The sequence below is a fragment of the Musca autumnalis genome, unplaced genomic scaffold, assembly GCF_047663935.1.
Source record: "Musca autumnalis isolate F117 unplaced genomic scaffold, ASM4766393v1 scaffold_2, whole genome shotgun sequence".
Lineage (NCBI taxonomy): Eukaryota > Metazoa > Arthropoda > Insecta > Diptera > Muscidae > Musca > Musca autumnalis.
The window spans coordinates 177,565,851-177,591,424 of NW_027411755.1; the positions used below are offsets into that span (position 1 = coordinate 177,565,851).

Genomic DNA, 25,574 nt, shown 5'->3' on the forward strand with positions numbered 1-25,574 from the left:
GCTATTAACAGTGGTACGTATAGATATGTAGATTTATGTACCTACATACTCGTATGTACGCATCTATATTTTGGCATACGTCATGTAAATAACATTAACATTTAGCTATAGAATGTTAGAAGAATGAATGCTAAGAGAGAAACATCAAGATTTTGCAGACGTAGATGAAAGGAAAAAATTTAAAATAAAACATCAAAATTTTAATTTATTTACAGTTTTATATTTATTTTATTCAACTTTCCTTTTTATTTCATAATATTATAGAAAATCAAAGTCCTCTTCTTTGGCTCATAATAATCATAGATGAGCATGGCGGCTGATTGCAATTTCTCAACATAATGATATTTTTCAGCATAAATGTCAAAACAAAGTGGTTTATCGGTTGGCAAGCTATCCAAATAGATAACAATCTGAGTGTTATCATTGCGACTCTCGACATTTTGTACAGCTTCCATATGAAGTAGATTTTCAAAAGCATTTTCATGTGTCTTATAACCGGATGGTAAAAAGATTTCCATAACAGACATATTCGATTCTCCGATTTTATCATCAAAGTCGGCCTTATATTCGGCACACACATTCATTGTCATAAAATCGGAAGCAGATGGTGTCTTGAGTTCATATGTTAGATGGTAACCGTTATTTTCAGCTTGATTCAATACATTGTAGTGATAGGCAAATTGTAAAAGGCCACTTCCTTCACCCACGGCGGAGACCATTAGTTTTCGTGTGGTTTTCGGTAACTGGAAAATATAAGAAAATAATGTTGAAATTTTATTTTAATGAAGAATTTTTAGAAATGCTTTTTAGTAAATCTGTACATATCGAACTTATTTATAACAAATAAACTTTTAGTAAATAATACTTGGTAAAAAGATAAACAATATATATTTATTTAGACTGCCCAAAGAAACTTTTTTTGGAACTCCTAACCCAAAATTTTTTCCATTGATGCTAAAACCGTTAAGCCGTGGCACCTGGGCGATCTATGTTTTCATAATACTGTGGATGGGGCCAAAGGTCCAATCGTTCATTGTTGTGGCTAAAAACGTATCCTACACAAAATTGTGAAAATTGGATCGGATTTTGATATAGGTCCGATAGGCTCTCTGGGCCCTACATAGCTATATTTTTTGTAGGATTCGTTTTTTTATCCACAACAATGAACTGGTAACAATATTCATCGACTGGGCCATAAATGCGGCTTTTGGAGAATTTTCAAGAAAATACCCCTTTAGCCCCATAAAAATTACAATGAAATCAAAGATCGCTCGTGTGGACGTACAAGTTCACAAAAAAATGTGTCAGTCTAAGGGATATTTATTTTGCAAAATCCACGAGTTAAACCCTCCAAAGCGATTCTGTAACTACCCAATAAACCAAACATTCAGAACTCGATCCGAATTCTACACGAACGTAGTATGGAAATGTTGACAAGATATCAGACTAAAATCTGTAAATCCAACGTTTAAAGCGTTTTTAGGTGTTTAAAAACTATTTTCACAATCCACATTGGACGCTTTTCAAAAGTCCTTTGGAAGGTAGTTTAACATTTATTTTTAATAATCCCTTTTGGAAGCTTTTTTAAGGTGTTTTAAGGTGATTAAAAAAAACTATTTTTTAAAATCCACGTTTGAAGCTTGTTTAGATGATTTATAAATTATCTTTAAGGATCCACGTTTGAAGCTTTTTTAGTTGCTTTAAAAAACTATTTTTAAAAATCCACGTTTGAAGCTTTTTTAGTTGCTTTAAAAAACTATTTTTAAAAATCCACGTTTGAAGCTTTTTTAGTTGCTTTAAAAAACTATTTTTAAAAATCCACGTTTGAAGCTTTTTTAGGTGCTTTAAAAATTATTTTTAAAAATCCGAGTATGAAGCTTTTTATGTGTTTTAAAAAGCTATTTTTAAAAATCCACGTTTGAAGCTTTTTTATGTGCTTAAAAAACAATTTTTAAAAATCAACGTTTAATGCTTTTTTAGGTGTTTTATAAAACTATTTTTAAAAAAACAAGCTTTAAGCTTTTTTAGGGGCTTTAAAAATTATTTTTAAAAATTCTAGTTTGAAGCTTGTTTGGTGTTTTAAAAAGCTATTTTTAAAAATCCACGTTTGAAGCTTTTTTATGTGCTTTGAAAGCATTTTTTAAAAATCCACGATTGAAGCTTTTTTTAAAAAACTATTTCTAAAAATCCACGTTTGAAGCTTTTAAGGTGTTTTAAAAAACTATTTTTAAAAATCCAAGTTTAAAGCTTTTTAGGCGTTTTAAAAAACTATTTTTAAAAATCCACGTTTGAAGCTTGTTTAGGGTTTTAAAAAACTATTTTAAAAAATCCACGTTTGAAGCTTTTTTAGGTCCTTTAAAAAACTATTTTTAAAATCCACGTTTGAAGCTTTTTTAGGTGCTTTAAAAAACTATTTTTAAAAATCCACGTTTGAAGCTTTTTTAAGTGCTTTAAAAATCTTTTTTTAAATCCACGTTTAAAGCCTTTTTAAGTGCTTTAAAAACAATTTCTAAAATCCATGTTTGAAGCTTTTTTGGGTGCTTAAAAAAACTATTTTTTTTAATCCACTTTTGAAGCTTTTTTAGGTGCTTTAAAAAACTATTTTTAAACATCCACGTTTGAAACCTTTTAGAACTATTTAAAGAACAATTTTTAAACATCCACGTTTGAAGCTTTTTAGAACTATTTAAAGAACAATTTTTAAAAATCCACGTTTGAAGCTTCTTTATGTGCTTCAAAAAACTATTTTTAAAAATCCACGTTTGAAGCTTTTTTAAGTGCTTTAAAAAACTATTTTTAAAAATACACATTTGAAGCTTTTCTAGGTGCTTTAAACCACTATTTTTAAAAATCCACTTGTTAGGTTTTTCGTTAAGTGCTTTAAAAAAACTATTTTTAAAATCCACGTTTGAAGCTTTTTTAAGTGCTTTAAAAACTAATTTTAAAAATCCCCGTTTGAAGCTTTTTTAAGTGCTTTAAAAAACTATTTTTAAAATCCACGTTTGAAGCTTTTTTATGTGCTTTAAAAAAACTATTTTTAAAATCCACGTTTGACGCTTTTTTAGGTGCTTTAAAAGACTATTTTTAAAAATCCACGTTTGAAGCTTTTTTAAGTGCTTTAAACAACTATTTTATAAAATCCATGTTTGAAGCTTTTTTGGTGCTTTAAAAACAATTTCTAAAAATCCATGTTTGAAGCTTTTTTGGTGCTTTAAAAACAATTTCTAAAAATCCATGTTTGAAGCTTTTTTGGGTGCTTTAAAAACTATTTTTTTTAAATCCACTTTTGAATCTTTTTTAGGTGCTTTAAAAAACTATTTTTAAACATCCACGTTTGAAGCTTTTTAGAACTATTTAAAGAACAATTTTTAAAAATCCACGTTTGAAGCTTCTTTAAGTGCTTCAAAAAACTATTTTTAAAAATCCACGTTTGAAGCTTTTTTAAGTCCTTTAAAAACTATTTTTAAAAATCCACGTTTGAAGCTTTTTTAAGTCCTTTAAAAACTATTTTTAAAAATCCACGTTTGAAGCTTTTTTAAGTCCTTTAAAAACTATTTTTAAAAATCCACGTTTGAAGCTTTTTTAAGTCCTTTAAAAACTATTTTTAAAAATCCACGTTTGAAGCTTTTTTAAGTCCTTTAAAAACTATTTTTAAAAATCCACGTTTGAAGCTTTTTAATTGCTTTAAAAAACTATTTTTAATAATCCACGTTTGAAGCTTTTTAGGTGCTTTAAAAACTATTTTTAAACATCCACGTTTTAAGCTTTTTTGTTGCTTTAAAAACTATTCTTAAAAATCCACGTTTAAAGCTTTTTTACGCGCTTTAAATTTTTTTTTTAAAAATCCACGTTTGAAACTTTTTTTAGTGCTTTAAAAAACTATTTCTAAAAATCCACGTTTGAAGTTTTTTAAGTTGCTTTTAAAAACCATTTTTAAAAATCCACGTTTGAAACTTTTTTAAGTGCTTTAAATTTTTTTTTTTTAAATCCACGTTTGAAGCTTTTTTTAGTGCTTTAAAAAACTATTTCTAAAAATCCACGTTTGAAGCTTTTTTTAGTGCTTTAAAAAACTATTTCTAAAAATCCACGTTTGAAGTTTTTTAAGTTGCTTTTAAAAACCATTTTTAAAAATCCACGTTTGAAACTTTTTTAAGTGCTTTAAAAAACTATTTTTAAAAATCCACGTTTGAAGTTTTTTAAGCGCTTTAAAAAACTATTTTAAAAATCCACGTTTGAAGCTTTTTTAAGTGCTTTTAAAAACTATTTTTAAAAATCCACGTTTGAAGCTCTTTTAAGTGCTTTAACAAACTATTTTTAAAAACCACGTTTGAAGCTTTTTTAAGTGCTTTAAAACTATTTTTAAAAATCCACGTTTGACGCTTTTTTAAGTGCTTTAAAAAACTATTTTTGAAAATCCACGTTTGAAGCTTTTTTAAGTGCTTTAAAAGTATTTTTTAGAAATCCACGTTTGAAGCTTTTTTAAGTGCTTTAAAAAACTATTTTTAAAAATCCACGTTTGAAGCTTTTTTAAGTGCTTTAAGAAACTATTTTTAAAAACCCACGTTTGAAGCTTTTTTAAGTGCTTTAAAACTATTTTTAAAAATCCACGTTTGACGCTTTTTTAAGTGCTTTAAAAAACTATTTTTAAAAATCCACGTTTGAAGCTTTTTTAAGTGCTTTAAAAAACTATTTTCAAAAATCCACGTTTGAAGCTTTTTTAAGTGCTTTAAAAAACTATTTTTAAAAATCCACGTTTGATGCTTTTTTAAGTGCTTTAAAAACTATTTTTAAAAATCCACATTTGAAGGTTTTTAGGTGCTTTAAAAAAACTATTTTTAAAAATCCACGTTTGAAGCTTTTTTAGGTGCTTTAAAAAACTATTTTTGAAAATCCACGTTTGAAGCTTTTTTAGGTGCTTGAACAAAAGATTTTTAAAAATCCACATTTGAAGCTTTTTAGGTGCTTTAAAAAACTATTTTTAAAAATCCACTTTGAAGCTTTTTTAGTTGCTTTAAAAAACTATTTTTAAAAATCACGTTTAAAGCTTCTTAGGTTTTTTAAAAAACTATTTTTAAAAATCCACGTTTAAAGCTTCTACAGGTGTTTTAAAAAACTATTTTTAAAAATCCACGTTTGAAGCTTTTTTAAGTGCTTTAAAAAACTATTTTTAAAAATCCACGTTTGAAGCTTTCTTAGTTGCTTTAAAAAACTATTTTTAAAAATCCACGTTTGAAGCTTTTTTAGTTGCTTTAAAAACTATTTTTAAAAATCCACGTTTGAAGCTTTTTTATTTGCTTTAAAAAACTATTTTTAAAAATCCACGTTTGAAGCTTTCTTAGTTGCTTTAAAAAACTATTTTTAAAAATCCACGTTGAAGCTTTCTTAGTTGCTTTAAAAAACTATTTTTAAAAATCCACGTTTGAAGCTTTTTTAGTTGCTTTAAAAATTATTTTTAAAAATCCACGTTTGAAGCTTTTTTAGTTGCTTTAAAAACTATTTTTAAAAATCCACGTTTGAAGCATTTTTAGTTGCTTTGAAAAACTATTTTTAAAAATCCACGTTTGAAGCTTTTTTAGTTGCTTTAAAAAACTATTTTTAAAAATCCACGTTTGAAGCATTTTTAGTTGCTTTGAAAAACTATTTTTAAAAATCCACGTTTGAAGCTTTTTTAGTTGCTTTAAAAAACCATTTGTAAAAATCCGCGTTTGAAGCTTTTTTAGTTGCTTTAAAAAACTATTTTTAAAAATCCACGTTTGAAGCATTTTTAGTTGCTTTGAAAAACTATTTTTAAAAATCCACGTTTGAAGCTTTTTTAGTTGCTTTAAAAAACTATTTGTAAAAATCTACGTTTGAAGCTTTTTTAGTTGCTTTAAAAAACTATTTTTAAAAATCCACGTTTGAAGCTTTTTTAGTTGCTTTAAAAAACTATTTTTAAAAATCGACGTTTGAAGCTTTTTTAGTTGCTTTAAAAAACTATTTTTAAAAATCCACGTTTGAAGCTTTTTTAGTTGCTTTAAAAAACTATTTTTAAAAATCCACGTTTGAAGCTTTTTTAGTTGCTTTAAAAAACTATTTTTAAAAATCCACGTTTGAAGCTTTTTTAGTTGCTTTAAAAAACTATTTTTAAAAATCCACATTTGAAGCATTTTTAGTTGCTTTGAAAAACTATTTTTAAAAATCCACGTTTGAAGCTTTTTTAGTTGCTTTAAAAAACTATTTGTAAAAATCTACGTTTGAAGCTTTTTTAGTTGCTTTAAAAAACTATTTTTAAAAATCCACGTTTGAAGCATTCTTAGGAGTTTTAAAAAACTATTTTTAATAATCCTCGTTTGAAGCTCTTTTAGGAGTTTTAAAAAACTGTGTTTAATATTCCACGTTTGAAGCTTTTTTAAGTGCTTTAAAAAACTATTTTTAAAAATCCACGTTTGAAGCTTTTTTAGTTGCTTTAAAAAACTATTTTTAAAAATCCACGTTTGAAGCTTTTTTAGTTGTTTTAAAAAACTATTTTTAAAAATCCACGTTTGAAGCTTTTTTAGTTGCTTTAAAAAAACTATTTTTAAAAATCCACGTTTGAAGCTTTTTTAGTTGCTTTAAAAAACTATTTTTAAAAATCCACGTTTGAAGCTTTTTTAGTTGCTTTAAAAAACTATTTTTAAAAATCCACGTTTGAAGCTTTTTTAGTTGCTTTAAAAAACTATTTTTAAAAATCCACGTTTGAATCTTTTTTAAGTGCTTTAAAAAACTATTTTTAATAATCCACGTTTGAAGCATTTTAGGTGCTTTAAAAATTTTTTAAACATCTACGTTTGAAGCTTTTTAGTTGCTTTAAAAAAAATTTTTAACATCCACGTTTGAAGCTTTTTAGTTGCTTTAAAAACTATTTTTAAAAATCCGCGTTTAAAGCTTTGCATATACTTTGGAAACTATTTTTAAAAATCCGCGTTTGAAGCTTTTTAGGTGCTTTATGCAATTCGCATTTGAAACGTTGTGGGTGCTTTAATAAACTATTTTTAAAAAATTACATTCTAGGTCTATTGCTCCATACTTTTAAAGCTCCGTAGGTGTTGAAAAATCTATTGTTAAAAATCCATGCAGTTATATATGTGTACTTGAAAAACTATTGCAAAACTATAGCTAAAAACTTACCATAAACGATTTCAAACTGAAGGCTCCATCTGTACTCTCAACACTCAACGAATTACTGCTGATAACTTCGTCCGCAGAATTTCTTGCCTCAAATGTTATGTCCATTTTACCCTTAGCACCAATGTTGTATTTTTCGGCAAATTTAATTAAAGCCTCTAGAGCAACGACAGTATCTTGAGTCGACAAATATCCTCCTCGGCTATTTCTTTTGCTCACAATATATTTGATAATAGCCAATAGTTTAGTGTCATCAACAGCAGGTACTTCAGGAGCTTCCAATAGTGTTTCCAGGAAATAGGCTAAAATTTCAACATCATTACTGTAGTGTCCTGACACGGCCACAGGCCACAATTCCCACAGCTGGTCAAAACGTTCCAAAAGTTTTGCCAAGGCGGGTTGATTAGCTCTACGGAATACCAGCGATGTTATGGCCATGGCATAGGCATCGTGAACATTGTTAATGCTGCGCTTCAAATATTCAATACCCTTTGAAATTTGTGAACGATATTTTTGTCTATAATCCTGTAAGAAAATAAGAGGGTAAGAGTTGGTTATGTTGGTGAAAGTTTTGCTTATTTAGCTTACCATATCTTCCAGGAATGCCAACATAACATGTGCCGTGGTGACCACAGTGTCCTGACTTTCATGTTGATATTCTCCAGTTTGACTAAAGTCACCGTTAATAGTTTGTAACCCAGCCAAATAGTCAAGGGCTTTATCGATAATTTGCTTGTCAATGGTGATGTATTTTTGGGCCATTATAAATGAACGGGCAACTTTGGATGTTAGCCTGACATTTGGTTCACTGTAGTAGTAATAACGATGGAATTGATAAAAGCCACCTTTGGGTGTTTTGTAGCTCAACTGACGTTGATAGGCTGTTTCCATAAAACGTATGGCCTTTTCCTTCAATTCAGGTTTGTCCGCCTTCATGGCTTCCAGGTATTGCAATAACATAAAATTAATTGTAAATTCCTTCACATTCTGTTCAGAACCACCACCACTGGGCATATATACCATCTTCTCAAGACTTTCAAGGGCTGGTCCTAGAATATCACTTACAGCTGTTAATTCGAAATATTCCGAATCTTTTACCACATCTGATGGTATTGCGGTTTCGAAGGTATACTTGAATTGTTCTTCCTTGGATTTCAAATTCAAAAACATTGCCTCATTTTTAGTTTCCCTCACTCCTTCAGGTTCAACTTTAAGTTTATGTTGTACAGCATCACCGGCCAGGGGGGTAATGGCCTTTATTGTCAAAGTTATTTCACCCAAAATACGTGGATAAATCTTAAATTCAACTGTAGCATCCGAGTTTGATTTCACCTCCACCTCTTGGGACATGTGTTGTTCCGTTAGCATATTGCCCTCAGCATCGGCAAAATTGAACTCTTCATTGTTATTTTCCAGAGTTATTTTTGCCATGACATCATGTGCCATATTGTTAAACACCAACACGGGTACCGTGAGAATTTCACCACGTTTCATGGAATAAGGAAGGCTTATAGCCACAAAGAACGGTTGGGATACACTGATATTGATGGGATGTTCAGTTATACCAAATCCTTTGTTTTCGTTAATAGAAAAGCCGCTGATAACCCATGAAGTCAGTGTATCGGGTAGGGTTTTGGAGAATTTTGCAGAACCAGTGGCGCCGGTACTGGATGGATGGAAAAAGAGAAGAAGAAGAAGGATAACAATGAGTTAAAAAACAGAGAAATAATCTTTAAGGAAAGTACCTAAATATAGAATACCAGGGTCTTGAAAAGGTCAGATAAACACCTACCGATTATGATCAAAGAGGTACTTTATGAATAAACGACCTTTTATGGGTCTTTTATTGAAGGATGTTTTAGAGGTCTCTCATGGATACACCGGGGACCCATAGACAAAAGAAATTATAGGGGTATTTTAAAGGTCTTCTATTTACAAAAGAGTTCTTCTATATACAGAAGTCCTTATGAGATCTTCAATTTGAAGACTTTATAAGGATCTTCTATTAACAAAATACCATTCCATAGATGGAAAACCTTGTAGAAGTTACGTCTTCTACATATAAGCGGAAGACCTTTTACAGGTCATTGTAGAGGGATCCCATAGAAGGGAAAACTTTCACATATCCTCTATAGAAAGGTATCTCCTATAGACGGAATATTGTTTAGATATTTTTATGAGCTTTAAGGGATCTTCTTTAGATAAAAGTCATCTTAAAGGTCTTCTATGGATGAAAGACCTTTTAGATGTCTTCTATGGACCTACGAAAATGCCTTTTAGAGGCCTTCTATTGATGGAAGACCTTTGGGGGGTCTTTTATGGTCAGAAGACCCTTTAAAAGGTCTTTTATGGATGTGAGACCTTTTAAAGGTCTTCGTGGACGGAAACCCTTTTAGAGATCTTCTATCGAAGGAAGACCTTTTTAGAGGTCTTCTATGGACCTATGAAAATACTGTTTGGAGGTATTCTATGGACGGAAGACACTTTAAAAGGTCCTTTATGGATTGGAGACCTTTTAAAGAGATTCTATGGATGGGAGACCTTTTAGATGTCCTCTGTCTGCAGGAGACATTTTAGAGGTCCTCTCTCTGTAGAAAACCTTTTCGAGGTCCTCTGTAGATGGAAGACCTTTTAGAGGTCTTTTATAGATGGAATAACTTTTAGAGGTCTTCTATGGATGAAAGGCCTTTTAGAGGTATTCTATGTACCTATGAAAATTCCTTTTAGAGGTCTTCTATTGGAAGGCCTTTTAGAGGTCCTCTCTGTAGAAGATCTTTTAGAGGTCCTCTATGGCTGCAAGAACTTTTAGAGGTCTTCTATGGATGGAACACATTTTAAAAGTCCTCGAGGACCTTTGATACATCTGTAGATAGATCTATCTATAGAAGACCTTTTAGAGGCTCTTTATGGATGTAGGAGCCTTTAGAGGTCTTCTATGGATGAAATACCTTTTAGAGGTCTTCTATGGACTTAGGAAAATGCCTTTGGGGGTCTTCTATGAACAGTAGACCCTTTTAAAGGCCTTCTATGGATGGAAAATATTTTAGAGATCTTCTATGAATGGAAGACCTTTTAAATGTCCTCACTCTGTAGAAGACCTTTTAGAGGTCTTCGATGGATGGAATACCTTTTAAAGGTATTCTGTGGATGAAAGACTTTCAGAGCTCTTTATTGACCTATAAAAATACCTCTTAGAGGTCTTCTATTGATGGAAGACCTTTTGGAGGTCTTCTATGGACGGAAGACCCTTTGAAAAGTCTTTTATGGATGGGAGACCTTTTAAAGGTCCTTTATGGATGGAAGACCTTTTAGAGGTCCTCTCTCTGTAGAAGACAATTTAGAGGTCCTCTTTAAATGGAAGACCTTTTAGAGGTCTTCTATGTACCTATGAAAATACCTATTAGAGGTCTTCTATTGATGAAAGACCTTTTGGGGGTCTTCTATGGATGGAAGACCCTTTTAAAGGTCTTATATTGATGGGACACCTTTTATATGTCAGTTTAGTTTTTTTGAAAGATGGAAGACCGCTTAGAGTTATGTTATAGGTGGAAAACCTTTAAGAGGCCCTCTATCTATAGAAGACCTTTTAAAGGACCTTTTAGAGAGCTTCTGTGGACCTATGGAAATACTTTTCAGAGGTCTTCTATGCACCTGTGAAAAGATCTTTCAGAGGTCTTCTATTGATGGAAGACCTTTTCTAGGACTTTCATGGACGGAAGACCCTTTTAAAGGTCTTCTATGGATGGGAGACCTTTTAAAGGTCATCTATTTATAGAAAACCTTTTAGAGGTCCTCTATGGATGGAAGACCTATTAGAGGTATTTTATGGAATTAAGAACTTTTAGAGGTCCTCTATGGATGGAAGACCTTTTAGAGGTTTTCTATGGATGGGAGTCCTTTTAAGGATCTTCTATGGATGAAAGATTTTTAGAGGTCTTCTATGGACCTATGAAAATACCTGTTGGAGGTATAGTATGGACGGAAGACCTTTTAAAGGTCTTTTATGGATGGGAGACCTTTAAAAGGGGTTCTTTGGATGGAAGACCTTTTAGAGGTCTTCTATAGATGGAATAACTTTTAGTGGTCTTCTATGGATGAAAGACCTTTTAGAGCTATTCTATGTACCTATGAAAATACCTTTTAGAGGTCTTCTATTGATGCAAAACCTTTTGGGGGTCTTCTATGGATGGAAGACCCCGTTAAAGGTCTTCTATAGATGGGACACATATTAAATGTCTTCTATGGACGGAAGACCTTTTAGAGGTCCTCTCTCTGTAGAAGACCTTTTAGAGGTCCTCTATGTCTGTAGAAGACCTTTTATAGATCCTCTATGTCTGCAAAACCTTTTAGAGGTCTTCTATGGATGGGGACCTTTCAAAGGTCCTCTATATATAGAAGACCTTTTAGAGGTTCTCTATGGATGGAAGACCCTTCAGAGGTCTTCTGTGGACGAAAGTCCTTTTAGAGGTCTTCTATTGATGAGAGTCCTTTTAGAGGTCTTCTATTGACCTACGAAAATGCCTTCTATTGATGGAAGATCTTTGGGGGTCTTCTATGGACAGAATTTTCATCTATTGTTCCTTCCGGGTCATCCATCGTCCTCAGTAGGGAGAATAATAATTTGCAAATTGTTGGAATACCTTACCTTTCAATGTCATCATATATCCATGTCTCCTCGAAATTTTTACGTATAACTGGTTCAATGGATTCCATAGCACCACCAATCGGCATAGCAGCCCCATATTGAGCAACGTTTCGAGGTAGTGAATACTGTGGAACTGCATCGATATATCCAGGCCCATATGCATATGATCTGTGAATATCGTCTGAAAATAAAAGTATTAAAAAATTAGACCGTGGTTTTGTTTCTGTTTATTAACCCCTAATAATAGCATTGTTCCAAAAACATCCCAGGCGGGACAAGGGAGACTTCGAGTGCACCCCGATTCGTATTAGCTCAACGGATATGGGACCTACAGTTTATCGCCGAGTCCGAACGGCGTAGGAATAGGAATCGAACCCACTGCCTTCTGCGTGCAAGGCGGGTGTGCATACCATTACACCACCGTGACACCTAGCCGGGGAATCGAACCCACGGCCTTCTGCGTGCAAGGCGGGTGTGCATACCATTGCACATCTATTAACCTCTTTTTCAGAGAAATGCTTCTTGGAATAATAAGAAAAGAAAAGAACAATATCCGTTATGATATACTTACCATGACGTGGATAACAGCCATTGGTTATGGTCAAAAATCCACCATCTTTACCGGGATATGTGCTATGACGACCATTGGTTTCGGGAGAGGATGATTGAAATTTATCCAAATTATTGTAGATTTCTTTGCCATTTAAATCATTGCCGGATTTCAGCAATAAAACACTTTGATCGATTGCTAGCAGACCCACAAAAGAATCCGGCTCCGTTTCAATATTCAATGTAATCTCATCACTGACATTAGCTGCAGGGGGTCCAGTAATTACCAACTAAAGAATATCACGAAAATACAAAAATATTGAGGTAAAATGTCACATTTTATTAAGTTATAGAGGACCCTCAGTTAGTTAGGGTTTCGTATGACTAACTTCCTAAAACTCACCTTATTCTGGAATGTTCCCGGAACATTGAGCGTCACAGTATACGATTTCATTTCACCATCATCGATTAGGTAGGCAAATATTTTTGCCTTTGGCGCCATTTCAAATGTCGGTTGGATTTTCAATTCGTATTGTTTTTTGTTATCGCCAACTTTAACATATTCATGTCGAACAATTTTACCCCTGGACATTATGGTATAAAAGAAGTATGGTATCGGATCATCGGACTCAATGTCGAGTATTATTTCTTCACCTAATTTGGGTCTGGAAGACAAAGTGAAAGAAAACAATTAATGGGTGTATCTACAAGATTGCTCTATTTGTAGTAAATTCGACTCATCTACTCATCACTACACATAGCTTACACAGCTAATATTTTTCCGAATTAGTTTCGAAATCGGACAGAATCATTGAACAAATTCGGTGGAAATTTTTTGATTTTTTGAAGAAAATCAGTCCGAATTCGAAATAAAATTCTAGAATTCTGGGCTCTGACGCCTCTGATGATATTCACACAACACCGAACAAAACCCCAACTCAGAGTCAATTTTCTTTTTATGCGCTATATTTATGGAAGATTCTAAGTTCAAACGTTCCAATGATTTTCCCCGATGTTATTTTGTCATTATTAGTAGAACAATGTGCACGAGTATGTTGAAGCTATCAACCTTGAATTATTAAATGCAACATTTACATCAAGAAAATAAAAATTGCATATGCAAATTTTAAAACCAGTCACTTTGTTTTTCGACAACAACCGAACAAAAAATCCCTTAGAAAATCAATTAGAAATCGGAACGAATTCGGAACGAAGATTCTTAATAGCCATCAGAAAATGTGCAGAGATTCTTAAAAAAAACTTTAAGAAAATTGGTCCAACTTCTAGGAAAATATTAGAGAAGTCGGCAAATTAAAAAAAATATTCAGAAAATCTCGGAAATCAGAGCCATCGGAAAAAATTGTTAACAGGATAGTTGCATAATTTTATAAGATGTAGATACATAGATGACCAGCTAAATATTTTTTCCGAGGGCTTTGTTTTCCAATTTTTTCCGAGATTTTCTGAATATTTTTTTTACGATTTCTATAATATTTTTCCTGAAATTGTTCCGATTTTCTTAAAGATTTTTTTTTAATCTCTGCACATTTTCTGAAGAATCTTCGTTCCGATTTCTAATCGATTTACGTATGGATTTTTTGGTTCGGTTGTTGTCGAAAAACAAATTGTTTGACTATAAAATTCGAATACAAAATTTTTTTTTTTAATTTTTTAGATATAAATACAACATATAATTATAGAAGTTAGTGTTGATAGTTTCAACATTCTCGTGTACTTCGTGGACATTGTTCGACTGTTAATCACAAAATGAAAAAATCATTAGAATTTTTGAAATTAGAATCTGACATAAATAGCGCATTAAAAAAATATATCTGAGTGGGGGTTTGATCTGCGTTGTGTCAGTATAAAAGGCGTCAGCGCTTTTTTCCGATTTTTATTAGGAAATCTAAACATTTTTTCGAATTTTCCAGAATTTCTTTACGAATTCGGACCGATTTTCTTCACAAAATCTAAATTTTCCAGAATTACTTTCAGAATTCGGACCGATTTCTGTTAGAAAATCTAAATTTTTCTCCAAATTTTTCAAGAATTTACTTCCGAGTTCGTCTCGAAACTCTAATATTTTTTTTTAGAATTTCCTCAGAAAATTATTTTTAATTTCGGTGACCACGCCCATACAACTTTCGTGCGGAATTCGGTACGAATTTTTGAATCCGAAGCCTTTTTCTTATCAAGACATTACAATTCATGAAAGAAACCCCACTTCGATTGTACAGTGCATGTATTGAGAACGTTTGAAATTAGAATCTGCCATAAATAACGCATTAAAAAATTGTCGCTGAGTGGGATTTTGTTCTGTGCTGTGTCAGTATAAAAGGCGTCAGCGCTCAATATTTTTTCCGATTTTTATTAGGAAAACTAAACTATTGTTACGGAATTAGGTTTAACTAATCTCCGTGTAGACGTTGTTTTATTCCCCGATACGATTCGTACCAAATAAAACAGGGTTCGTTTTAGATTACGTTTCTACAATGCTTTATTTACTTTATTACACTTATCCGGAACTGACTTTAATTACTAAGCACACAGCAAGTCTCTAGTTAGCACGCAGCTATTCTTTAACCGATCTGTTCAGTTCAACGCTTAAAACACAACTCAACTCCTCATTGCCAGTTCCCCTGTATTTATACCCCAAAGTCTCCCTGTTCTAGAGTCCTCTAGAACACATATGGCAACACCTCGAATCTGTGCAACGAACACACAGACGCACATTCGCACTAAGCGAACAACCATACTCACATACATACATGGGGGAATACAAGCGGACGACAAGCACAGTAATGACGTAATTACAACAACAAACAGATGCAAGAAATAAAGAAGTGACAAACTAAACAATAATTACATGACTATGGCAAAACAAAATAACAGCACATTAATGAAAGGTAAAGTAACATCTAGAATAATGAAGAGATTTCTACATGGTAGTTGTTGTTGCTTAAATAAAGTAACTGCGTAATAAAAACTTTACGTTACAATTCAAATTTTTAAATTAACGGAAATTAAACTAAACTAACTTAAACCTATCAGTTACATTCGTAACACTATTCTTCGAATTTTTCCGGAATTTCTTTAGGAATTTTAGAATTTCCTTAGAAAAGTCTTCGATGACCACGCCCATACAACTTTCGTGCAGAATTCGATACGAATATTTGTATTTGAAGCCTTTGTCTTATGAAGGCATTACAATTCATGAAGGAAACCTTCTTCGATTGTACATGTGTGTGTATTGAGAAACGATTCTAAACAGGACGCCAGGTTGACTTAATAAGAAAAAGGCTTCCAAAATACTTCATATCTGCAAATTTGCAATAATGTTTGTATAAATAGAAGTTATCAGACTCAGCCTTTGTCTTCTAGCCGTTCACAGTCGATATGCCTGATGAGCTGAATTAAACCACCAGCGAAACGATCGTAGAATATTGGTTGGGTGTGTGGGACTTCGCTAGAATTCACTTTTCCAATACAAACTAGCTCGATTAATTCCATTAATTAAAAACTTTCATAAATAATCAACTTCGTCCTAATAAGAAGATAATAAATAAAAACTCTAGCGTTGACGATCCCCGCAAAATTTTAAAGGACCATGATCTGAAAATCTGCACTTAGAATGTTCGGACTCTACACACTGTCTGTATGATGGTATGAAATACGATGGGTTGAGAAAGCTGCCATAATATAAAGCACGATTTTGGTTGCGGATTTGTAGTTAGTAGGAGGTTAAACATATTGTCTCCAGCTTCACCCCTGTGAACAATTCGGTTCGTGTAAATTGTTCGACATCAGTTTTATTTGCGTTCATACCCCCACTGAAAACAAAGATGAACAGATCGAAGGTATAGTCCATAAGCGCTTAGAAAAAACATGTGACCGGCGTCCTGACCATGACATTAAAATTACTGTAGGCGATTTTAATGCCAAAATTGGAAAGCGAAATATCTTTGACCCAATAGTCGGATAATTTATTCTTAACAGTGAAACATCTGACAATGGCTGATAGACTTCGAAGCGTAAAAAAAACAAGTAGTAAGTAAAAAAAAGTATCAGTCGGCTTTGCCGACAGAGATATACCCTCAGCCTGTGTATATTGAAACAATTTTTTCCCAAAATACGTATGTATTTAGGGGGTTTTAAAAATTTTGGGCGTTTGAACCGACAAAACTGTTGATTAGGATCAAAGATCAAAAGTTTTGCGGATGAGATACTAAAAGGAATGGATCGACATTGACCGTTATGGAAGTGGATCTCCAGCCACAACATATGGTGCCAAGAAGTATGGACTTGCCCCTTAAAACGTTTACCAACGTAATTGAGGCAGCGAATGCAAGTTCCTTCAACAAAAATTAAAGTGATTCGAGAGCAAGTCTTAAAGTGAACTTATACGAAATTTTGTGTGGGAGGTACCGGATGGAGTGGACAAATATAGTCCATATTTGAACCTGATCTATATCAGGTAGATATATTAGGATGTGTAAAGTATAGACAAATTCGGCCACTCCCATCCAGAGTTATCGTGCGCAAAATTTTTCCGAACATTTTTGAACTTATGTGGGGGAGGTACATGAAGGAGTGGACCGATATGGCTTATCTTCAGACTTAAACTATGTTTGGACAAAATATTACTAAGGCAAAATTTTGGACCAAATCGGCAGATCCGTTCGACAGTTATCTTGCGCTCCAACCACCTCACACGGTGTCGTAGGGTTTTTTTGCAACTTTCAGGCTATTTTCTCAGGTAGTATGGACTTGCCCCTGATTAAACTTGTACCGTCGTATGGAGGGCAGTGAATACAAGTTGCTAAACCAAAAACCAAAGCGATTTGAGAGATGGCTCTAAAGTGAACTTTTCCGAAATTTTGTGTGGGAGGTACCCGAAAGAGTGGACCGATATAATCCATATTCGAACTTGATGTATGCCTAGAGGTATTATTACCATATGCAAAGTTTGGTTCAATTCGGTTACCCCCTTCGAGAGTTATCGTGCGCACATATTTTGCGACAATTTTTGAACATTTGTGGGGGAGGTACCTGAAGGAGTGGACCTATATGGCCCATCTTCGAACTTAAATCAAATCTGGACAAAATATTTGGGTGCCCAAAATTTGAACCGAATCGATTGATCCGTTCGAGAGTTATCGTGCGCACCAGCCAGCCAGACAGACGGACGGACATTGCTAGATCTACTCAAAATTGTCTGAAACGGATATCGTACAAACATACTTGGGGTCTAAAACCATTATTTCGATGAGGCACAAAGTGTAAATACCCTCTTTAGCCTAAAGGCTGAGGGTATAATCTAACTATCATTATCATCCAGATTAAGACATCTCGACATCCATAAGGGTACCTGGCTGTCTCCAGACAAAAAAAAGAAACGAGCAGCCAAGGTACATACCCGGTTAAACCTAGCAAATAAAGTATGAAAAGACACAGCACGGAAGGTGGATATCGGTAAGCTGCAATCAAAAAAGTTAGCCACAGCATATTCCACTCAACTGGCCCAAAAGCCACTTTTAATTTTTCTACAAATTTTTTTATTAGGGCGAAGATAATTTTTAATATTAGGTTAGGTTTGGTTCAGGATGCGTAACTGCCATGCTGGCAGCTACTTCACTCGGAGACCTTGAGGTCCATTGTGATCATCCAAACTATTGAATTGTGTGTGTTGTAGAGGTGAAAGATGTTGTAGTGATGTGTGGTTTGGCTTTTTGATTGTATATGATGGATATGGCTATGTGTGTTGATGTTGATTGGTAGAGTTGTGCCAAAGGAACTATATGGAACTATCTCGTTCACTTCGCAGTTCCAATGGCCCACCTTTTTTCTTTGAACAAACTGCGTATACTTACTATCGCACGTTATATTTAATGATGTTACTCATACGCTTTGGAACTAGGAACTAGATGACCCAACTCTATTGATTGGGCGATGGTGTATGAGAGATGTGATGGTTATGCATGGGTTACTTGTAGTACGGCTATATGGTGTTTTGTGCTTGTAGATGGTGATGATGTGTAACTGATGGCTACATGGTGATTTGTGTATTTCGGTGATGACTGCGCAAAAAGATATGTTATATATCTGTAGAAGATGATTCGTGGCTATTTCAGATGATGATAGTGTGTGAATATATTGGCGGTGTGGAAGGCAATTGATGTGGTGCCTGTTGTGGATGGAGCTATGTGGTGCTGTGTGACTGTGGGTGATGATATATGTCTGTTGATGATTAGGTTGGAAAGGTTGGACAGCAAGGGAAGCGGAAATTTGTATGACAAGAGAGAAGAGTAAGAATAATTAGTGACTGTACTGGAGAAATCAGGTTATTTATAGAAGGAAGATGGTTTAGTAGCTAACTACGATTTAATTACTAATGGTTTTAGGTCTGTGCTGGCCTGCCCCAGAGCAACTTAAGGCTCTTGCAGTAAACTACCAATACTGCAGGGTCAATAGAGGCGAAGTAGGAAAGAGATTCAATCACGTGTTCACCAAATAGTCTATGTCTTTTGACCATCAGTCTAGGACATCTACATAGAAGGTGCTCGATTGTCTCCGTTTCCTCCTCATCCTCACATAACCTACAGTACTCAATGTTATTGCCATCCCACTTGCAAGTCATGGATCTTATTCCACAGTGACCGGTTATTACCCCCACAACGGTTCTGATTTCTGATTTACACAGCGAGAGGAGGGACGAAGTTCTACGCCATTAGATAACCGGCCAGATTGACTTAGATACCTTACATCCAGGCACATCTTGCCCGGCGTAGGGCTTACTGAGTTTGTCGAGGAAAAATAGAGAGGTGGCTTGACACAATCCTCTACGGTGAGGTCCGAGGATTGGGATCCTCTTCCAGCCAATTCATCAACTATCTCGTTTCCCTCAACATTGCAATGCCCTGGAACCCAACAAAACCTAACAACTATGTTACATGTTTTTAAGAGAGACCTGCATCTTTGAACTATTCTGGACTTAATACTGTATGACCCTAACGCTTTTAGAGCAGCCTGACTGTCCACATAAACAGTGACTGCCTTATCTATAGGGTCCGTCATTCCCACTATTAATTCCAAGGCTTTCAAAACCGCAAAAACTTCTGTCTGAAAAACACTACAATTGTCATTAAGCTTTAATATTAACTAGCAGACCCCGGTCCGCGTTGCTGGCCCGTCGTAATGAGTTTTAATGACAACTTGTTATGGACTTTGCTTGACAATTCAATAATAGATATTCTCTACCACACTTCTTCGGTCTATTGTCAAATCGAGGAGGATTTTAAATTTATCAACAGATTTTGTCTGTAACCTTTCTTTTCACTTACGGACTTTGTCGGATTTTTCGCCCGTTAATGCTATTTAGGATTTATTATCGTCCATGTCCCCTGTCTTTATCCTAAAGCTATCTAAGTATAAACGTTAAAAAATAGTTAAGTCGAATTGTCCTGCTTATTGAGACTTATATGTTTTTATACCCTCAGCCTTTAGGCTAAAGAGGGTATTTACACTTTGATACGACCAAAAATGTGCCTCATATATAATAATGGTTTTAGACCCCAAGTATGTTTGCACGATATCCGTTTCAGAAAATTTTGAGTAGATCTAGCAATGTCCGTCCGTCTGTCTATCTGTCTGGCAGGCTGGTGCGCACGATAACTCTCGAACGGATCAATCGATTCGGTTCAAATTTTGGGTATCGAAATATTTTGTCCAGATTCGATTTAAGTTCGAAGATGGGCCATATAGGTCCACTCCTTCAGGTACCTCCCCCACAAATGTTCAAAAATTGTCGTAAAACTTGTGCGCACGATAACTCTTGTAGGGAATAACCGATTTGGTCCATACTTTGCACATCGTGTAATTTCTACCAAACTTAGATTAGGTTCCAATATGGACTCAATTGGTTCACTCCTTCGGGTACCTCCCACACAAAATTTCGGAAAAGTTCAGTTTAGGACCTGGTCTCGAATCGCTTTGATTTTTGTTTACGCAAGTTGTATTCGCTGCCCTCTATACGACGCTGTAAGTTTCATTAGGGGCAAGTCCATACTTCCTTAAAAAATAGCCGTGTGTATTGGTTTGAGCGCAAGATAACTCTCGAACGGATCTGCCGATTCGGTTCAAATTTTGCTTTCGTAATATTGTTTCCAAACTTACTTTAAGTTCGTAGATAAATATTCGGAAAAATTGTGAGCCCGATAACTCTTGATGGGAGTGACCGATTTGGTCCATACTTTACACATTCTCATAATATCTACCATATATAGATCAGGTTCGAATATGGACTATATTTGTCCACTCCATCCTGTACTCCCACACAAAATTTCGGATAAATTCACTTTAAGTCCTGCTATTAAATCACTTTGAATTTTGTTGAAGCAACTTACATTCGCTGCCTCAATTACGATGGTAAAAGTTGTTTTAGGGACAAGTCCATACTTCTTGAGAAAACAGCCCGAAGGGTGTAAAAACCCCCTATGGCACCCCCAAGGTCTATGTCGGTCCATTCCTTTAAGTACCTTTTCCGCAAAATTTTTGAACTTTAATCCTAATCAACATTTTTGTCTGTTCATACGATCAATATTTTGAAACCCCCTAAATAAATAAGTTTTTTGTGAAAAAGGTGTTTCAATTTGCACAGGCTGAGGGTATATCTCTGTCGGCGAAGCCGACTGATACTTTTTTACTTGTTACCATTTAAGGAAATGTCGTTTTTCTTGATCGGAGGCAAATCCACCGTTTTCTCGAAAATATATTTGCAAGCCGATGCACTCATAAGTTTAGCAAATATAGCGATTATAAAACAATAGGCCCCCGAAATTCGTGTACAATATGTAGCATTTTGGAACACGGGACATTCCTGAACCTTTTCTGAAAATTGCATGAAATTAGGTTCGGTCGTTTTCGAAAAATAATGCTTTGAAAAGAGTGGGCATGGTAATCAGTTTTCATGATATAACATGTTTAAAAAAGTGGGCGTGGTCTAATTTTTTGGCTCCAAATATGTACCTAGGCTACACACAACCCCATTGCGTTCCAGAGTTTATGCTGAAACCGAAATAATCTAATGTTTGGCTTAGACATAAAGCTTTTGAAAAAAAACATCGTCAAACATTGAGTTTTTGCTGCAAATTTCATGGAAATGGGTTCAGGATTATTGGAGATATAACAAGAAGTACCTAATTTTTGCAAATATAGCATTTTTTAAATAGCGCATAGGTGAGGTTCCCCGTCCCCTTTGGAATTCAATAAAATTCACTGAAAATTCACTGACAATTTCAGAAAAATCAGTTTAGTAGTTTTTGTAGAAAAAAATTTAAATTGAAAAAGTAGGCGTGGTAAAATTTTCTTTCCATAAAAAACCTAAGTTGGGTTATGAAGGCATTTGAGTTTAATAGATAAAGATATGGCGTTTCTTTAAATATGACAAAGGGTAGTTCCCCGCTCTTCAATATTCAAGAAAACAAAATTCAAGAAAAAATGCATCCTATTTACACCGGGAGCCATCCCGGTACATTCCCTAAAAATTGCAGGAAAATTGGTTCAGTAGTTTTTGAAGAAAATATTAAAATTGAAAAAAGTAGGCGTGGTCAAATTTTCTTTGCATAAAAACCTAAGTTGGGTTAGGACGAACATTTCATTCAAAGAATTTTTTAGTATTTAATTTTTCAAGGGCATTTTTTATGTCCTTGTTATCCTTGAATGCAATAACTAAAAATTATTATATAAACTCAATATTTTCCTCTTTAATATGACACCAACACCAGCGTCGTGCGATGAATAAAGGTATTTAAAATATTTTTTTTTTTAAATTTTGTCCCTTGAAATTTGAATGTCCTTTAAAAGGTCAATAGGATCAGAAAACGAAAAGTCTTAAGTGCCATTTCACTCCATTTTGCCTATAGTTTCAGACGTATTTAGTCCGGTTCATGTATAATTTTGGCTGTCGGACGGTGTTATCTTACCGAAATAATACCAATTCGGTATTAAGTCTTCGTTGAGGGTACAAAACATTCCCAGTGAGAATCATCGGTACTTATGCACCTTTTGATATATTCCCCATATAAAGTACCACCCAATTTTCTATATTTTCAAGGTTTTAGGCACATTATCACACAGAAATTGATGATACTCGTATTTGAATTTGGTCTTCGATATGAGACTACCATATTCCTACAGAGGTTCGTGGGAATAGATGCAATTTATAATATAACCCCCATTTAAGAGGTTCACCCGATGTTCGGCATTTTTCGAGGATTTTTGCTATTTTAAGGATTCCATCCCATTTTCTATACTACAAGTAAAAAAGTATCCGTCGGCTTTGCCAACAGAGATAAACCCTCAGCCTATATGAATTAAAACTTTCATCTACGTACAGATCGAATAACGGCTACACAGCCAAAATCCTTTTTCCCATAAATTATGTATTTAGGGGGTTTTCAGAACTTTGTGGCCCTTTTTAGGCATTTGAAACTGCCGGCAAAAATGTGGATTAGTATTAGAGATTAAAAGTGTTGCGGAGGAGGTAAATGAAGGTGTTTTTAAGTTTTGGGGGGAAGTGCCGGAAAGTGTGGACTTATATTGTCCACCTTTGAAGTTAAACTAAGTTTGGACAAAATACTACAAGTTGTTACAAAACGATTCGAGAGCAGGTCTTAAACTAAACTTTTCCGAAATGTTGTGTAGGAGGTACCCGAAGAATCAATCGATTTACACCTAATAGAAATTGTTGCGAATATTTTTGAAATTTTGTGGGGAGGTACCCAAAGGAGTGTACCGATCTGTTTAGAGTTTGTTCGAAGATCCTTTGGGCTTCTATACCGATGCTGTTTGTTGTGGTCCTGTTTAAAGCGATATTATGTTTTCCGTGGACAAGTCCATGCTTCCTGGCATACTGGTCCAAAAGTTATACGATGACCCACTGAAATGACTAGTGGGCGCGATATCTATCGAAAAGCAATTACTCCCAAAATAAGATCCATTTCCATAATGGACCAAGTCGGTCTATTCCTATAAGTTCCTCTTCCGCAACACTTTTGAACTTTAATCCTAATCTACATGTTTTTCGGCAAACTAAAATCTCCAAAACGCGCCACAAAATTAAGAAAAGGCCCTAAATATAGGATAAACATAGGCTCAGAGTATATATCTGTCGACAAAGAAGACTGATACTTTCTAACTTGTTCAATTTTACTTCAATACAACTCTTGGTAGATATAAAAATTTCGGCCGTACCAATTTAACGACGTTTTCAATTGTTTTGCCAAATAAATGTTTTCATTTTCAGTGAACGTTTTCATTTCCCTGATCCCTAGCGAATACAAATAAACCATAATTCATACATAAAACTTACTTGTTATTTCTGGGTGATATTTTTAATGGACCAACTGGCGGCTTGTGGGTACTTGGAGCCGGTGTTCGCGGTCTATATGGATGTCCTGGTTGTTCTATTGTTGTTGTTTTCTCTTGGGGATCCACAATTGTAATAACTCCAACATTGTGTTTTTTCTCTTCATACATGACGACAACGTTCTCATATCGTGCTGGCAGAGTAAATTTCAAATTAAAGATGGCAACACCATTTTTATCAATATCAGCTTCGAACATCAGACCATCACTTTCGCAGCCTCTATATCTTTTTAATATAAGTTTAGCTGAACTACGCGCATTTGTCACCGGCAATCCATTAAGCTTTTTAATATAAGCTTTAATTTCAAAAGGCTTATTAATTTCATAGCTGTCTTGCATTTTAGGCACTTCAATGGTGTAACGGGCCGCTTCAAGTTTTATCGAGGCAGTAGTATTCTGCTGCAGTCCTGTGTGCTGTTCGCTGACAATGGCTAATAGCTTCAGTTCATGTTTCAAATGATCCATTACAATATCTTCCATAAAACTAAATTCCATTTCTGCCTTGCCATTGGTAAGCTCCATGTGTTTTTCAGCTTTGGGTAAGCGATGACTTTCACGATCATCAAAGTAGGCTGTAACACTCACGTTGCCATTAACCATTCGACCATGAACATATTTTGAACGTATTGTCACTTTAAAGCTACGATCCAGGACAGCCACCTGCTTATCACTTTCAATGGTTACACTGAACTTTGGTAAAACATATTTTGCAACTTCAAAGTTCTTTCTGGCTTTTGGAGTTGGTACTAGCTGGATATTGCGGGCTGTGTAGCCAGTAAAACTATGATAAGGTGCTGCAACACTTGATGAGACATGTTGTTCACTGCCGTCTAAAATATCTATAGACCATTTACCAAGCATCGACTCCTCTGATAATTCAAACTTTCCACTATAGACACCTTTAGTGAATTTTAAATTTTGAATTTTCTTAATGCGATTACCCTCACTATCGTAAATCATCAACGTGAGGGGATCGAAGATCTTGGCAGGTTTTGCACTATCATCCAAGGCTATAATGCGATATTTGACCTCATCGCCTGGTTTATACATGGCCTTATCCGTTTGTATATAAACATTGAAGATATGTGGTTTGAAAATGAGTTCAGAATTTCGCTTGAAAATCAAACCTTTTACACCCTCGGTGTGTAGTTCATAGGTTCCTTTCTCCAGTTTGGGAATATCGAAGTGAACCATTTCGGTTCCATATGAGGGCACTTCAATGGTTTTGGTTTCATTGTATGAGGGGCCAACTATAGCCACATTTATTCTAGCCGTTTCATAAGTGTCGTGTACCGCAACCGTTACAGTGTATTCCGATCCAGATTGTATGGTACCCGGAGCTACAATGGTATAATAACTGAAAGGAGAAAAGAAGTAAGATTAAATAGATTTAAAACGTTTTTGTATATGGTTACAAGCTGGGATGTGATAGGTCCTGATTGGCTTGAACAATGTAAACTCCAGGATATATCTGGGTCACTCTTTAATCTGTAGTGGTCACTGATCTATCCTTGGTGTTGTCAGGAATTTATTTCCACTAAAAATGTTCTTTAAAGGTTCTTATTTCAAAAAAAGAACCCCTTGTATGTCAAGCCACTTAGAACTCAATGCATCCATCCCTCAATGCGGTAGCTGTTGACAATTTCAAATGCCTTGACCTATTTGACCACTACAACTTACCCATTTGCTCGTACACCAACTAAAGTGTATAGCACAATAGAAATGAAACAAATTAATTGTTTCATTTTGTCGAATTTTTTTTCTGCAATAGCCAACCGACTTTTTCACCCGCCGCTTCAATTGGAACTGAAAC

The 25,574-nt window shown here is 34.5% G+C and overlaps 1 protein-coding gene across 1 annotated transcript; it reads right to left on the reverse strand.

Moving 5' to 3' along the window:
• Nucleotides 1-198: 198 nt before the first annotated feature.
• Nucleotides 199-25,574, reverse strand: LOC141394922 (thioester-containing protein 1 allele R1-like). The gene is made up of 8 exons (XM_073970081.1): nt 25,442-25,574; nt 23,706-25,118; nt 12,741-13,002; nt 12,360-12,627; nt 11,789-11,969; nt 7,732-8,809; nt 7,147-7,668; nt 199-743 (listed from the first exon to the last, which is right to left on the reverse strand). The coding sequence occupies exons 1-8, from the start codon at nt 25,504-25,506 to the stop codon at nt 246-248; spliced, it is 4,287 nt and encodes a 1,428-aa protein (XP_073826182.1). The 5' UTR covers nt 25,507-25,574; the 3' UTR covers nt 199-245.

Excerpts from the sequence above, each read along its gene's own strand:
- LOC141394922 (XM_073970081.1), bottom strand. The coding sequence starts at position 25,506 with ATGAAACAATTAATTTGTTTCATTTCTATTGTGCTATACACTTTAGTT. Across the intron at positions 8,810-11,788 it reads ATATATGATGACATTGAAAG|TACCGGCGCCACTGGTTCTG; the intron begins GTAAGGTATTCC and ends CCATCCATCCAG. Across the intron at positions 744-7,146 it reads TCAGTTTGAAATCGTTTATG|TTACCGAAAACCACACGAAA; the intron begins GTAAGTTTTTAG and ends TATATTTTCCAG.